General features: G+C 50.3%; 1 protein-coding gene across 1 annotated transcript; it reads right to left on the reverse strand.

Moving 5' to 3' along the window:
• Window positions 1-1,685: 1,685 nt before the first annotated feature.
• Window positions 1,686-12,027, reverse strand: LOC128976845 (schlafen family member 9-like). The gene is made up of 4 exons (XM_054394233.1): window positions 10,863-12,027; window positions 10,304-10,432; window positions 9,170-9,893; window positions 1,686-2,505 (listed from the first exon to the last, which is right to left on the reverse strand). Exons 1-4 carry the CDS (start codon window positions 12,025-12,027, stop codon window positions 1,686-1,688), a joined length of 2,838 nt encoding a protein of 945 aa, XP_054250208.1.
• Between the last annotated feature and the right edge of the window lie 4,439 nt (window positions 12,028-16,466).

The following is a 16,466-nucleotide window of genomic DNA, read 5'->3' on the forward strand; positions in this document are numbered from 1 at the left end:
TTATATTCACTTCACCTGAGCAGGAGCTTCTGTGGGGAGTCTATACTTAAGGGCAGAGCTCTGGTGGTTTTTTCCTAATGGGAGAAGCCAGGTGGTTGGTTGGGAGATCAGGAAAAGGACTGAGCAGCTTTCAAGGCCATCCAGTCCAATCCCCTCTACAGTCAGCAGGGACATTTGCAACAGGAGCAGTTTGCAAAGAGCTCAAACCAACCTGACCTGCAATGGTGCCAGCCATGGGGCAGTTCCCTCCTCTCTAGGTAACCTGGGCCAGGTTCTCCCAACCCTCAGTGGCAAATATTTCTCCCTTCCCTCCATTCTCAATCTCCCTTTTTTGAGTTCAAACCAAGGGGGTTCTCAGCAGAGCACAGCAGAAGGGCAGAATTCCCTCCCTGCCCCTGCTGCCCACGCTGCTGGGGATCAGCCTAGGGCAGGCTGGGGCTGGGCTGGCAGTGCTCAGTGCTGGCTCATCTCCAGTTTTTCTTGTCTCAGCCCCGTAAAATCCTTCTCCACATGGCTACTCTCCAGCCCTTCATCCCCAGCCAGGATTGCTCCTGGGGGTTGCCCTTACCCAGGGGCAGGACCTTGCCCTTGGCCTTATTGAATCTCCTGAGGCTCACACATCCCCACTTCTCCAGGTGTCTCTGGGTGGATCTTGTCCCTCAGCTGTGTCAACTGCACTGCTCAGTTTGGTGTCATCTGCAAACTTGCTGAGGGTGCCTTGATCTTAATGTATCACTGATGAAGATACTAAACAGGATGGACCCTGAGGGGACACCACTGGTCATCCATTGCCATCTGGACATTGAGCTGTTGACCACCACCTACCAGGGGAGGGTCACACCAGGACACAGTGTTTGGCTCAACCCAGAGTGCTGAAAAGATCTCCTTTTTGGAGCAAGCAGAATGAGAAGGAAAGACAGCAGGTGGTCATCATCTTGCAGTTTATTATGCAGATGTAAATAGAACCTTGCTCAGCACTGATGTACAGGGGAAGGGCATGGCCATATTTCTGATCACAGTGTCTGAAGTGATCCTCACAGCACAGGCACAGCTACGTGTGGAGCTGGGGGGTATGTAACAGGGTAACTGCCTCTGTGTTGGGAGAAAGCCTTGAGATACGAAGTCTTAGTGAGCAAAGGAGGTAATGCAGTGCACAAGGACCTTAGCCCATTTGCAGAAACAGCTCAGCAAAATGCAGGGAAGCAGCAGGATGAAGCACAGCAGCAGGGAGCTGCCCAATGCCCACCCGTCCTGCCCCATCCCCGCGCAACAGAGCCAACGAACCTGGAACCAGAAAGCAGCAACCAGAACAGGAAGCCTCTCATCTTACAATCTGATCTTCAGAATACTTTGCTCCAGCCAGCACTTTCATTTTGACACTGGCATGAGGCAGGATGGGTTTGAATAACAGCAGCAGATTTCAACTCAACCTGTGAGAGCTGAGCTGTAGCACCATGGGGCTTTGGCTGTAGTGGTGACCTGGCAGTGCTGGGTAATGGTTGGAGTTGATCACCTTCAAAGGCCTTTTCCAGCCTAAACAATCCTGTGCTTCTCTGATTCTGACTTACACTGACTGACAGTTGATTCAATGTGGGCTGGGGAGGTTCTCCAGGAATGTCTGGGCTTTTAGAGAGGAACAAGGAAATCCTTCTCCTTCAGGGAGTGGAAAACTCTCCAAACTCGGATCAGGTACTGTCATGAGAGCTTCCAGAGTCATACTCAAACAACAAATGTAGATCTAAAATTGCTCTGGATGCTATCCCTACCAAGAGATTAGTTAAAGTTTTTTCCTCTTTCTGCATAGATGAGGGAATAATACCAAACACAATGCTCCTCTCTAAGCCAGCAAAATTCTGGATGCTGTCAACAACAGCCTGCTCCCTCCAGGAGCTGCTCTCCATGGTTACAAATTCTATACGTGAATCAAAGTCTAAATCTTGTATTGATCTCATCCATGTACTCTCCAATCCATCTGTATCTCTGTAGAACAGCACAGCAATATCCTTCCCTGAGTAGCCATTTCTGATGTAGTTTTCACATTGCTCTTCCACGTACTCAAGTGATTCAATGAATTCTATCCACTGCACTTCTAACCTGCCTGTCACAGGGTGAGCACATGTAGCTCTCTCTACCAAGACTCTCAAACGTGGGATGGGAATCCCCTGGGTAGGATGCTCTAAAATCTTATCCAGTTTTTCTCTTACATAGCTGTAGATGCTGCTGGCATTACGAACCACGTTGGTCAGTGACTCGACAGGATCATGCCGCCCTGCATCTGGAAGGCCAGTGGGGAAGCTGTGACTTGTCTGTAAGTAATCCAAGAAAATCCAGAGGAAGCCAGGCTCAGGGAGGTCTTGTGATGAAGTCAGTCTCAAGGCTTTCTCATACCAATCACCTTCCTGGTCTCGGAAAGTCTGTGCTTCATCAATTATTATGTGCTTCACAGTGCTGAAGCTCTCCGTCAAAAACTCTTCTCTTGTCACAGCTTGGCAAATGTTTTTCTGCCTGCAGGAGAGACACAAGTGCATTAAAAACAACCTCTGCATTGCAAACTGCTTGCTGCTGGTTATGCTTGATGAGAACTGTGTGCACATCTGTGACACTGGGGTCCCATTGCTGTGGTGTTGGCCCAAAGGGCACAGCCACTGTAAGTGAAGCTCAGGTTCAACACCACCTAAGGAACCTGAAGGTGCCCAAGTCCATGGGACCTGACAGGATCCATCTGTGGGTGCTGAGGGAACTGGTGGATGGAGCTGCCAAGCTGCTGTCCATCATATCTGAGATGTCATGGCAGGCTGGGGAAGTTTCCACTGACTGGGAAAGGGGAAAAATTCCTCTTGTCCAAAAGGGATATGATGGGAGGATCGCTTACTGGATAAGGAAGTGACTTGGAGATCAGCCTCAAAGAGTAATGGTTGATGTCTCAGTGGAGACAAGTGTTGAGTGGGGTTCCTCAAGGGTCAGTACTGGGACCAGTGCTGTTTCACATCTTTCTCAGTGACGTGGACAATGGGATCCAGGAACCCTCAGCAAGTTTGCCAATGACACCAAGCTGCGTGGTGTGGTCAGGAAGGAATCCATCCTGAGGGACCTCGACAGGATGAAGAGCTGGGCCCATGCCAACATGAGGAACTTCAACAAACTCAAGGGCAAGGTCCTGCACATGGACCCTGGCAACCTCTGGTATCAATCCAGGCTGTGGATGAAGGGCAGGAGAGCAGATGTGTGGAGGACTTGGAGGTGCTGGGTGGTGAAGAGCTGGAGACAAGCTGGCACCGAGCACTGCCAGCCCAGAGCCAGCCTGTCTGTGGCTGATCCAAATCTGCAGGCCTACAGGGGCAGGGAGGGGATTCTGCCCCTCTGCTCTGCTGAGACCACATGTGCACTGCTGGGGCCAGATCTGGAGTCCTCAGCCCAGGAGAAGAGAAGCCTCTTGAGAGTCCTTTGAACAGCCTCCCACTATTTGAAAGCGGCTACAGGAGAGCTGGAGAGGGACTTTTCACAAGGGCATGGAGTGACAGGACAAGGAGAATGGCTTCAAGCTTGAAGAAGCTGGATTTGGATTGGACATTAGGTAGAAATTCTTGCCCAGGAGGGTGCTGAGGGACTACAATAGTGTGATGGTTTCAAACTGTGTTTTTAATTTTTCTTTGCAAAGTTCAAGCAGAGAAAGCAAAAGAGTGGAAATAAGTCACTATTGGGTGTAAGAAAGCAAAATACTGATTGTTCTAAACACTTCCATTGGATAGATAGAAATGTTTAAGAATTATTACTCAAAACAAAGTGGGCACTCTGCAGTCTGCAGTGGGGGCAGCTTGCTGGGGTGTCTGGTTGCTGTTTCTTCTTCTCTTCTGGCTGAAGATAACACGCTGATCTTGGCGAGCTAAGTTAACAACTTTTCTGCTTTAGCTAACTCTGCTTTGTGCCAGGGGGGTCTGGTGGGAGGCCCCTGGGAGAGAGAGGCCCCTTTGGGAAAGGTCCCCTTTGGGGGGAAGCAAAGGGAGCTTGGTTGTGCTTTTCTGTTGATTGTTGTAGAGAAATGGCCAGAAGATAAAAGGCCACGAGATGCACAATCCAAGCCAAACTAACTATAAACAGGCTGAGTTCTTCTTGAGAGGCTGATAAGAGAAAGCTTGGCAGAGCAGTAAAGAGGAGATGAAGCCAGGTGTTGGAACTGCAAGGCAGAAAAACATTGCTGATACCATATTCCAATCAGTGTCCAGTAACGGACGCGTGAACAATGTATGTTAGCCAATTGCAGGTTAATGTTACCCGTGTGGACAGCACATAATACTATAAAAGCCTGTGTCTTATAATAATAAATGGGCAAGATTCTGAACTCATATTGGGCCTGTGTCTTGACTCTGGCTGAGCAGGACTTTAACTCATATCGAGTCCATGTCCTGACTCTGGACAATCTCCTACAGATTGTATGTATTTGTAAATGTTGTGAATTTTGTATATTTGTACATATTCGTTGCATTTCATCATAGATTGTAGGTTCTGCTTGTAAATACAGCTTTCATTTGCTTCCAGACTGAGCTAGCCTCATTATTGTCGGGGGGGGAGGGGGGAATTTCAGCTCACACTGACACGTTTTTATGTGTCAGCAACTTTATGTGTCGGCAACTTCACATCCTCTATCTCATGTTGTCCCACAACTGCAGATTCATCTGCAAGCTCAGGTCTAATAGAAAACTTCAATTTTCCTCCATCAATTTCTACAGTTGCTATTCCAAAAGCCCATTTGTAACCCTTAGGGTCTTTAAAACGCCCTTCTCTCAGAAAATCAATTCCCAAAATACAAGGTGCATTGGGACCTGTTACAATAGTATGTTTCTTCCACTGCTTCCCAGTTAAACTTATATCAACCTCTATCTTAAACAACTCTTGAGATCCACCAGTGACTCCCTGAATAGTTATAGATTCTCCCCCTTGATAATTTGATGGTATTATGGTGCACTGAGCTCCTGTGTCAACCAAGGCCCGGTACTTCTGAAATTTTGAAGTGCCAGGCCACTGGATGTACACATCCCAATAGATTCTGTTATCTCCATTATCCCTTACCTCCCCCTGGCGGAAGGCAGGGCACCCCTAATGGTGGGGATTACCTCCACATGTACAGCTGGCACAACGTCCATCACCAGAATTAGGATCACTGTTGGAGCTATCAGAGTTGTTCTGGGAAACTGAGGAAGCGACAGCTACCCTCCTGGTATTGCTACCTCGGGATCTGCCCCTCTGCAGCTCCCGTAACCTCTTGAAAAGATCAGAAGTTGGTTGACCATCCCATCTGTTCATGTTCTCACCAAACTGATCACACAGAGTTATCCAGATACTGCCACGTGATTGCCTCTGCTGTCTGTTTTGGTTTGACCTGTTCTGGAATGGCCTTCTTGGAGCACGTCTGTTCCTAACAGCTGAAACTTGTATCCATCTGGAGGAAGAGGAATCAGAATCATCCCCCTTCATCAAGTTGGATATGGAAGTTTTAAGTTCCTTCTTCAGCTCTTTCATGCAATTCTCCATCTCTCCAGACAGAGTTTCAATGGCTGAAACCAAAGAAGTACGTGCAAGACTATCCTCCAACTGCCTCATTTGGTCAGTGAAATGGCCAACAGTGGGAGGCACTCCACCATAATTTCTTGCCACAATTCTGCTTGCCAGAATAGTAGCATAATTAGGAGGAGCAAGCTTAATGAGCTTTTTGGCAAGGCCTGTTCCAACAGGAATTTCATCAGGATTCAGAGTCTTATGATCTCCATACATTACTTCTCTCACAGCAAACTCTCTCAGATGCTTGATTCCCTCAGCTATTGTGGTCCAAGGCTTAGGGTTCCATGGTAAATCATCTCTGCTGGGGTACCTCAGCGAGACTGCCAGTAGGAGGCGTGCCCACAGAGAAACTTTACCAATGCACTTGCCTAGATGCCTGTCTATGCCTGTATCCTTTGAGAGCATCCCCAACTGAGAGGCCGACTTGTCACCTACCACCAATGCTGGGGCTCCCATATCAAAACACCTGGCTAGCCAAGACAGGACTGGCTCATTATCTCCTCTGATGTAATCCTTCCTCATATGTCTTATTTCCTGTCTGGGTACATTAGCTGACTATATGTCATCCTCCTCATCATCATCCTGAGGTCACTGTCCCCATACCCCTACTCCATGCAATTTCCTGAAGTTCAGAGGCACTTCCAGAAGTTGCTAATTTACCAGGGTCCACATCCTGACCTACATCTCCATCATCCATGTGTGGTCTCAAGAGGTCTGCCAGAGTTTTAAGGCTAACCTTAAAACTTCCTCATCAGAAAGATCTTTCTTAACAGAAGGACCCTGAGTAGAAGGACCCTCACCTCCATCTGCACCATCTCCTGCATCACCTGCACCTTCTCCTGCAGCTCCTTTGCACTTTCTGGTGATAGTGGCCACCAAATTTACTGGGATAGCTTTCACATTCACAGCAGGGTTGGAAGGAGCAGAGGGATTCTGTGCAGGGTTAGCAGGTACAGAGGGAGTCTGTGCAGAGTCGGCGGGTGCAGAGGGATTCTGTGCAGGGTTAGCAGGTACAGAGGGAGTCTGTGCAGAGTCGGCAGGTGCAGAGGGAGTGTGCGGAGTTAGCAGGTACAGAGGGAGTCTGTGCAGTCGGCAGGTGCAGAGGGAGTGTGCGGAGTTAGCAGGTACAGAGGGAATCTGTGCAGAGTCGGCAGGTGCAGAGGGAGTGTGCGGAGTTAGCAGGTACAGAGGGAATCTGTGCAGAGTCGGCAGGTGCAGAGGGAGTGTGCGGAGTTAGCAGGTACAGAGGGAGTCTGTGCAGAGTCGGCAGGTGCAGAGGGAATCTGTGCAGAGTCGGCAGGTGCAGAGGGAGTGTGCGGAGTTAGCAGGTACAGAGGGAATCTGTGCAGAGTCGGCAGGTGCAGAGGGAGTGTGCGGAGTTAGCAGGTACAGAGGGAATCTGTGCAGAGTCGGCAGGTGCAGAGGGAATCTGTGCAGAGTCGGCAGGTGCAGAGGGAATCTGTGCAGAGTCGGCAGGTGCAGAGGGAGTGTGCGGAGTTAGCAGGTACAGAGGGAGTCTGTGCAGAGTCGGCAGGTGCAGAGGGAATCTGTGCAGAGTCGGCAGGTGCAGAGGGAATCTGTGCAGAGTCGGCAGGTGCAGAGGGAGTGTGCGGAGTTAGCAGGTACAGAGGGAGTCTGTGCAGAGTCGGCAGGTGCAGAGGGAGTGTGCGGAGTTAGCAGGAACAGAGGGAGTCTGTGCAGAGTCGGCAGGTGCAGAGGGAATCTGTGCAGAGTCGGCAGGTGCAGAGGGAATCTGTGCAGAGTCGGCAGGTGCAGAGGGAATCTGTGCAGAGTCGGCAGGTGCAGAGGGAGTGTGCGGAGTTAGCAGGTACAGAGGGAGTCTGTGCAGAGTCGGCAGGTGCAGAGGGATTCTGTACAGAATCTGCAGGAACAGAAGGATTCTGTACAGAATCTGCAGGAACAGAAGGATTCTGTACAGAATCTGCAGGAACAGAAGGATTCTGTGCAGAGTCAGCGGTTACACTTTGAGACCCTGCTGCTGCTGCTGTGTCCGTCTCAGCAGCAGAGGGAGGAGGAGGAGACTGTGCCTCGTTAATGGCGTCTGCCTGCACAGCTGTGTCTGCCTGTGCCGAGTCTGCCTGTGCCTCGTTAATGGCGTCTGCCTGAGTAGCCACGGCTGTTATCTCAGATTCTGGCATATTTCCCGGACCTACTGGCAAAGTTCCCGCAGCTACTGCTGCTGGCTCTGAGTCAGGGCTATCGGCAACTTTCTCACAAACCTTAACTGTGATTTCCTGGACACTGTAATCAGAATCAGAACCTAATTCCGAATCTCTGTGAGCTTTTCTATGTTTCTTCTTACGTCTATGCAGGTTGGAAGAGCAAGTAGCCTTATGCCTTTTATGATAGAGTGCTATTAGCAGCCATATGATTATTCCAAGAAGCAACAAAATTAAAGTTAGCACAAGATATCTAGGGTACCACTGGTTCCAAAGACCCTCTGGAGTTGTAAGAGCAGTAACAAACTCAAATGTGTCTGCTAGCAGATCCATAGTTGAGTTACCATATCTTCTTAGCCCAATAAGACCACAACAGAATTCGCCAACATTCAGTAACTTGTTCTTAACCCAAAGAAACGACTTATATGCCACATATCTCACAATCTTGTCTATCATGCAGGAAATGGCCCATCTGTAGACAATTGCACCGATAACAGAGGAAATAGAATGACTCAGAATTCAAAACAGCTTCATTTTGCTTCCTAATCTGAGCAGGAATAAATCATACAAGCAAATACCTCGCGTTGGTGTGCCAAAAATAAAAAGATGTGTCAGTGTGAGCTGAAATTCCCCCCCCCCCACCGACAATAACCAGGCTAGCTCAGTCTGGAAGCAAATGAAAGCTGTATTTACAAGCAGAATCTACAATGTATGATGAAATGCAATGAATATGTACAGATATACAAAATTCACAACATTCACAAATATATACAATCAACAGAAAAGCACAACCAAGCTCCCTTTGCTGCCCCCCAAAGGGGCCTCTCTCTCCCAGGGGCCTCGCTCCAGACCCCCCTGACACAAAGCAGAGTTAGCTAAAGCAGAAAAGTTGTTAACTTAGCTCACCAAGGTCAGTGTGTTATCTTCAGCCAGAAGAGAAGAAACAGCAACCAGACAGCCCAGCAACTGCCCCGACTGCAGACTGCAGAATGCCTACTTTTTTTTGAGTAATAGTTCTTAAACATTTCTATCTATCCAATGGAAGTGTTTAGAACAATCAGTATTTTGCTTTCTTACACCCAATAGTGACTTATTTACACTCTTTTCCTTTCTCTCCTTGAACTTTGGGAAGAAAAATTAAAAAGACAGTTTGAAACCATCACAAGTAGGTTGCCCAGAGAAGTTGTGGAAGCTCCAAGCCTGGAAGTGGCCTAAGCCAGTCTGGATGGGGCCCTGAGCCTGGTCTAGTGGACCAGTGGAACTAAATGATCTTTAAGGTCCCTCCCTACCCAAAGCATTCTATGATGCCAGACTGGTCAGTACTGGTGGTGGAGCAAAGAGCACCCCACATACACTAATCAGCACTCAGCTAGTCAAAACTGCTGGTGAAATCCCAGGAAGTCGAAATTTTGAGTAGTGGAGGAAATACTTACTGCACAAAATCTCTCAGACCCTTGGTCTCACAGATATAAAGAACTTCTTCTTGTGAGCACTGCAGCATGGTTCCTATTTTCTCCATGATCTTCAGGGCCACTACAGTTTTCCCTGTTCCTGGCAGACCATACACGTAGAGCTTCTTAGTTTTGTGAAGATTTTCTGACAGCACCTGGTATTGTTTGAGGGTCAAGAGGTTCAGAAACTCAGAACCAACCCTGTCACTTAGAAAGGACTTGAAAGTCAGCAGAGCTACTGTGAGAGCACGCAAGAGGTCCCCCAGGTTGCCAGTGCTGAGCAGGCTGTAGCCAGGGGGATACATCTGTTCAATGTTCAGGTGCCATTCTTCTCCACAGCTGCCTTGGGCAGGCAAGGGCAGCAGCTTGGGTATTACACACAGCTTGTGGATGTAGCCTCCTCTGTTGACTAACTTCTCCTTCAGGCTCTGGGCTGTGCTCCTTGAGTACTCAAACAAGGCCTCTGAGATCTGCTTGCAGACTGTATAAAGGATAGGTGGCCTGTCCTTGGCTACTTGGAGAACATCACAAATGATGAGGTGGTTTGCTGGCAAGCCAACATCAACAGCCCAGCTCCTGGAAAATATCAGAACTCCCTCTGAAAGGGGCTTGAGTTGGCTTTCCATTAAGGTATCCAATCCTGGATGCTCCTGGAGGAGATCTTCCCTGAGTTTTTCTGGGGTATAGGTGATGCTGGCAGGTCTCACTAAGAAGGCAAAGCAGAAGAAACAGTTAGAGTTGGTGTGAGGCAGGCAAATGCAGCCCTCTGAAATGGTGCTGGGGAGCACAAGGCCTGTGAGGAGGGGCTGAGGGAGCTTGGCTTGTTCAGCCTGCAGAAAAGGAGGCTGAGGGGACACCTTCTGGTTAAGATGCCAGCATGGGACTGGCTATTCACAGTCTGAGCTCATGCACACCCATCAACAGCTGGCAGAAGGTGCATCCCTGGCCAAGGGGCTCATCAGGCATTTGAATGCAATGCTGCTGTCAGATCTGCAAAGGATTTGCATCTCTGTCACCTCTTCAAAGCATGTCTTCAAACTCCTCTTTCCCCTAGGCCATGCCCTTGAGATTCAGCCTGCAAACCTACCAGAGAGTGGAAGCAATGTGCAGACCCACCTGGAAAGAGGTTCTCACAAAGGGTAGCAGCACTCTCAGCTCCTTGGTGTGAATAAACTGCCTTGGCAAGAGGTGGCCCCTCTGTCAGACTGAGCTCTTGCCTAAAGGTTGAAGAAAGCCTTGAAAGATCTGGAAGGAAAAGAAATGAACTCTTGTGATAGAGCAGGGACCTTTGCTGCCCCTCAGGGCAAGAGCCACAGGCTGGCCTCACTCCTGCTGCTTTTAGGTCTTTTGCTCTTCTTGAAAAGAAGAAATGCAAAGCAGAGACAGAGACCTTGCAGCTCACATGGACAGCAGTTGGTCAGCAAGAGAACAGCCTCAGGTCATGGACTGTGAAACTGTGCTTGGTTTCCTTGTCTCATCAGCTGCAGCAAGCCTTAAGGAAAGAAGCAGCAGGACAGGGATTTAGCAAGCACCTGAAGCAGTCAAGGGCTGGCCAGGCACAAAGGAGAGTGGAAAGCAGGTAAGACTATCACAGGCAAACAACACTGCCAGGCCAGCAGCAAGAAAAGAAAGGAAAACATGGGAAAGGCAGAGGGATTGTCCTCCTGTTTTGGACCTGGATCAGTATCAGTCATCCTCTTAGCCCACTCCTTCCCTCGCAGTCTGCTGATTGTGTCACCTTCCACCAGCCACGAGTCCGGGGCTTCAGCAAACACAACACAGGCGAACGGCTCAACCCTCACAGCACAGACGTGACCACGGAGCTCTCCAGCCTCTCCATGCACTGGCAATAGTCTGTAGTCATACCATAGGAAGCATAGGTCATCAGGCTGGCAGATGTGGAAATAAGTAAATTTGTCTTGAACAGATTCAATTTCACGTTTTAACTCTCCCAGCTTCTTATCATCACAGCTGAATCCCTGCACTCTGCCATCATCATCCACCCCGATCCAGAAATACCCGCCGCCTGCGTTTGCAAACCCAGCAATGTACTGAGGCAGCACTTCTCTGACACGAGTCAGGAAGTTGTCAGTGGAGTAGTGCTTAAATTCTACGTATCTTGACTCTGTGAAACCCAACTTCTCTCCATGTTGCAGCCAGTCCCTAACATACAGCTCCGAAACAGCTTTCCGGATATCCTTCCTGTCCCCTTCAACATCTGTTGTCCGCCTGATTTTAGTGGGTGGTTCCAGGCTGAGATCATAGAGCCCTGAAGCAACTCTCCTGTAAGCATCTTTTTGTCTTTCAGCAGCCAGGCTGCGATTTCTCCTGGCTTCCTCCTGCTTTTCTGTAAGGAACAGAAGAGCTTCAGTAGGGTTCATGTGAGGAAGAGAGGCTCCGCTTTTTATGTACAGCCCAGTGCTCAGGCTGCAGATCCGTGGCTTTGCACTTGCAGACCCTGAGGCTGTGCTCTCACTGCTCCAGGTTTTCACAAAAATCAGGAGGTTGTTACTTTGCTGATCCAAGTCCAGGTATTTTTCCCACTCTGTAATCAAAAGGAGAGACCGAAAAGCCTCTTCTAAGTCTGCTCCAATGCCATCTCTCTCCAAACTGTAGCCTTCATTTTCAATCTCTGCTTTTACCACCCCACCTCCAGAGTTCAGCAGGGCACAGAGGGCACAGGCAAGGGTGTGTTTCTGATCTTGTTTTGAGGGTTTGGGCATCTTCTGCCTTGCTTTTTCACCAAAACAGATTTTTCCAACACACAAAACTACTTCAGGATACTTGGTTCCTAAGTTAACCTGGACCACCTTCTGCATTCGATCCTTGTCAAGAGCCATTCTGGGCCTGAAACAATTAGAAAAGAATTACTCAGGACTTATGCTGAAACACCAAACTTCCGAAGACTACCAAACACATCACCTAGAGAGCAGCCATCCTGTCAACAATAAAGACACCGAGTCACAGAGATGAGGGCAAGAGGGACTTTGTGCCACTTGGAAGCAGAGAGAGGGCTTCAAACTGGAATTTGTCCTCATGGACTGCATGGCCTCTCTTCTTGCCCTGGAATGACTCAGAAAAGGTTGTATTAAGCCTCAGCTCCATCTGAAGAGCCCACTAACGCTCCTGATTTATAATCAATAAATAATAACAAGCAACCCTTCAACTTGCAGCTCTCTTAGGCCACCCTTGCTAACCTCTGCTGATGGCCACTTGCCTTCTCTGCCTCTCCTCTGAATTGGTTCTGCTGAGGATCATAGCTCTGCTCCATGCAGCTCTGAACCACAGCACAGCTAAAGCAGTAAGGACATCACTGTGAGCTACTTCTTGCTGCCAGGCAGAGGAACTTTCCCATCCAGCTCCACAAATCCTCCTAGTTTGCTGTAACAGGACAGGCTGGCTGACTGCTGAGATCTCTGACTGCCCTGGTGTGACAGAGAGAAGGACTTTCCCCACCTCTTCTTCTTAGCTCTGGGCTAAAATGTCAGTATCTGCATAGCAACTTGAAACCCTTCAATGGCGAAGGCCCAGAATGCTGTGCAGCAGAAATGCAGAGCAAAGCAGCTGGAGCATGTTCCCTGCTTGCTCCTCTGCCCCCTCCCTCGACCAAAACCTAGGAAAAGAAAACTTACTCTGGTCTGCTTTCACTCCTCTGCATTTCCTCTGATGAAGCAGCAACACCCCACACACTTCACAGGATCTGTCAGCTCCCTCTCAAGTTTCATATGGGTTTGTGCTGGGAGCCCTGCAGGGCTACTCCTTGCCTCCCCTTGGCACTTCTCTTCTGGCCAAAGCCTACCAGAGGAAAGAGGCAATTAAAAAAAGCAGGTTAGAAGAAATTCCCCAAATTCCTGCCTTCATAGCCATCATGGCTGGTTCAATCAGGAAAGCTGCACAGTTGCAGACACAATTCCAGAAGATGGGAAGCAGGACAGCAAGCTTGAATGTCTGCTGCAGAAGGTTGTTGTGACACTTGCAAGAAGCCTGCCTCATGCCAGCTTCAAAATGAAAGTGCTGGCTGGAACCAAGTCTTGTGGGGCTTGAAGTTCAGATTGCAACATGAGAGACTTCCTGTCCCGGTTGCTGCTTTGGGGTCGGAGATTTGGGTGTTGGCTCTTTTCTGTTACAACTGATGGGAATGGGCTGGTTCCTTGGTTTTCTGCATTCATACCATCTTTGGTATGCACAGACTTTGTGGAAAGGTTTACCCGGGCATGTCAGCGCTGAGAAGAATGCCTGGCTTCCTGAACTCTCCACACTGCTCTCAGAGAGTTCAAATCCCACATTTTCGGTAACATAAAGAGCTCCCAGCTCAGCCTGCTGCAGGAGCTAATGCACTGCTCCCTTTCCTTCCCTTGCCCCTTGTGTTCTTTCTCTTCATCTCCCTTTAGAGTCCATTCTGGTGTCCCAGGCTTCACCTTATTCACGCCAAAGGAGAGTTTTTCGCAGCTGTAGTTTTCACTGGAGGTGCCCCCCAGCAGTGATTGAGGTATTCCCCCCTCCCCTCAGACGTCTCCTCTGTGCCGCACAGTGAAGCCCATAGGCATGTGGGGGGCTTAAAAAGCTTTTCTCTCGAGAATTCGGCTTCTGCCTCCGTACTTACGAGATGTCTCTGCCGCTGGACAAGTGACCTCGCCTGGGCTAAGGGAGGGCTGAAAGCGAAGTCGCTGAGGGGTGAGACGGCTGGGCTGAGTTGCACTACAGGGTACTGGTTTAGACTGGATAGGAATCAGCGGACTCCGCTGGCTGCACGGCACGGCACTGCACGGCACGGCACGGCACGGCACTGCACTGCACAGCATCGCACCTTCCCGTCCCGTCCCGTCCGGTCCCGTCCCGTCCCTTTGAGCTCCGTTCCTGCTAGCAGAAGGCACCGCCACGGCCGGCACCGCCCCCTGCCACTGCGGCCTTCCTGCTCCGAGCGCTGCCATTGGCTGTCGGCCGCCGGGGGTGGGGCAAAGGCAGCTCCGCCTCGGCGCTGCTGGGGCTGGGAGAGCGCGGAGCGGCCTGAGGCGTGCGTGGGGAAGAGCAGGGCCGGAGAGGCTGCGGGGCCGAAGCTACAGAGGAAGGACATCTGAGGCTGAGCAGTGTGTGGGGAAGGGCGAAACTGGAGGTGAGGAGATTGTCTAAAGGGCTGGGGGGATGCAGGGAACGGAGCTGGGCGCGCGTAGGGCACTGGGGCTGAGGGAGATGCATGGCCAGGGGCTGAGGGAGGATCCGGGGACAAGAGCTGCAAGAGGCCTGGGGTGAGAGTGTAGGGAGAGAGATGGCAAATAGGCTGCGCGTGGGTGGCTTGAGGGAAGGGCTAGATCCAAAGAGGCCTCGGGAGCCTTGGAGAGCCACTGAGCTGAGCGACATTTCCAGGGCTGAGTTTTGTTCCTCTTGCTTTGCCTGGTCCCAGCTCTCCTGAGCCCTTTGGAGTCCCAACTCAGGAGCAGCCTCCGCTGGCTCCAGCTCAGTTCTGTCGGGCATGGCACCCTCCTGCCTTCCCTTGCTGCCCTGCTAAATGTGCTTCATCCCCTCCTTATCTCTAACAGTAGGAGGTGATAAACCAAACCCCTCCTTCATGGATGAGCAGCACAAAGCTTTTATCTGCTGCAGGCTGATCAGCCACAGCCTTAACTGATGGCTGTGCTCATGCCTGTTGGGGTGCCAGTGTTTGGGGGGGAGAGGGGAGGGCAAGGGAGAAGAAGGGAGAGGAGTGGGAGAGGGAGAGTGAGAGGTAGAGGTGGTTTGCTGGCTTAGCTGAAGGTGTTTGGGAAAGGAAATGGGGAGGCTTTGCCTGTGCCACTCCACCAACATGGCTTTGTCTCTCTCCTACAGCTCTGGAGAGACCTCTGTGCTGCTGGTGCAAGCTGCCATCTCCTCTGTGCTGCTGTGCCACAGAGGTGGGTACAGGAAGGCAGAAAGAGCAACTTGGGGATTGAGTTCTCAGCTTTGTAGCAGCCACTTCTACCTCAGCTTCCAGGGCACAGTGTTAACCTTCTGCAAAGTGTGCCCTGAAGAAAGCCAGAATTAACCCAGCTATTCTCTGACCTCACCTCTGTTCTCTTCCAGGTCTTGAGGACAGTTTTATATTCGCTTCACCTGAGCAGGAGCTTCTGTGGGGAGTCTATACCTAGGAGCAGAGTTCTGGTGTTTTTTTCCTAATGGGAGAAGCCAGGTGGTTGGTTGGGAGATCAGGAAAAGGATTGAGCAGCTTTCAAGGTCATCCAGTCCAATCCCCTCTACAGTCAGCAAGGACATTTGCAACAGAAGCACTTTGCAAAGAGCTCAAACCAACCTGGCCTGCAATGGTACCAGCCATGGGGCAGGTCCCTCCTCTCTAGGTAACCTGGGCCAGGTTCTCCCAACCCTCAGTGGCAAACATTTCTCCCTTTTTTCTCTAATCTGAATCTCCTTTTTTTGAGTTCATGCCATCACCTGTTGTCCTGTCACAACTGGCCCTGCTCAAAGGTCTGGCCCCAGTTTCTGATCTCCCTTTGAAGCTCTGAAAGTTCACCAGAAGGTCTCCCTGAATCCTTGTCCTCTCCAGGCTGAACAAGACCAGCTCCTCAGCCTGGCCTCACAGCATTGCTGTGACCTCCTTTGGCCCTGCTCCAATAGGTCCCTGCCGGTGCTCTGCTGAGCATTCCAGAGCTGGCCCACACAGTAGAGGGGCAGAATTCTCTCCCTGCCCATGCTGCCCACACTGCTGGGGATCAGACCAGGGTGGGCTGGGCTGGCAGTACTCAATGCTGGCTCATCTCCAATTTGTCGTAGGCCCCTGAAGTCCTTCTCCACATGGCTGCTCTCCAGCCCTTCATCCCCAGCCAGGATTGGTACGGGGGGTTGCCCTCACCCAGGGGCAGGACCTTGCCCTTGGCCTTATTGAATCTCCTGAGGCTCACACATCCCCACTTCTCCAGGTGTCTCTGGGTGGATCTTATTCCTCAGCTGTGTCAGATGCACTGCTCAGTTTGGTGTCATCTGCAAACTTGCTGAGGGTGCCTTGATCTTAATGTATCACTGATGAAGATACTAAACAGGACAGACCCCTGAGGGGACACCACTGGTCATCCATTTCCATCTGGACATTGAGCTGTTGACCACCACCTACCAGGGGAGGGTCACACCAGGACACAGTGTTTGGCTCAAGAGGGAGTGCTGAAAAGATCTCCTTTTTGGAGCAAGCAGAATGAGAAGGAAAGACAGCAGGTGGTCATCATCTTGCAGTTTATTATGCAGATGTAAATAGAACCTTGCTCAGCACTGATGTACAGGGGAAGGGCATGGCCAT

Source organism: Indicator indicator, chromosome 30 (assembly GCF_027791375.1).
Source record: "Indicator indicator isolate 239-I01 chromosome 30, UM_Iind_1.1, whole genome shotgun sequence".
Classification (NCBI taxonomy): Eukaryota; Metazoa; Chordata; class Aves; order Piciformes; family Indicatoridae; genus Indicator; species Indicator indicator.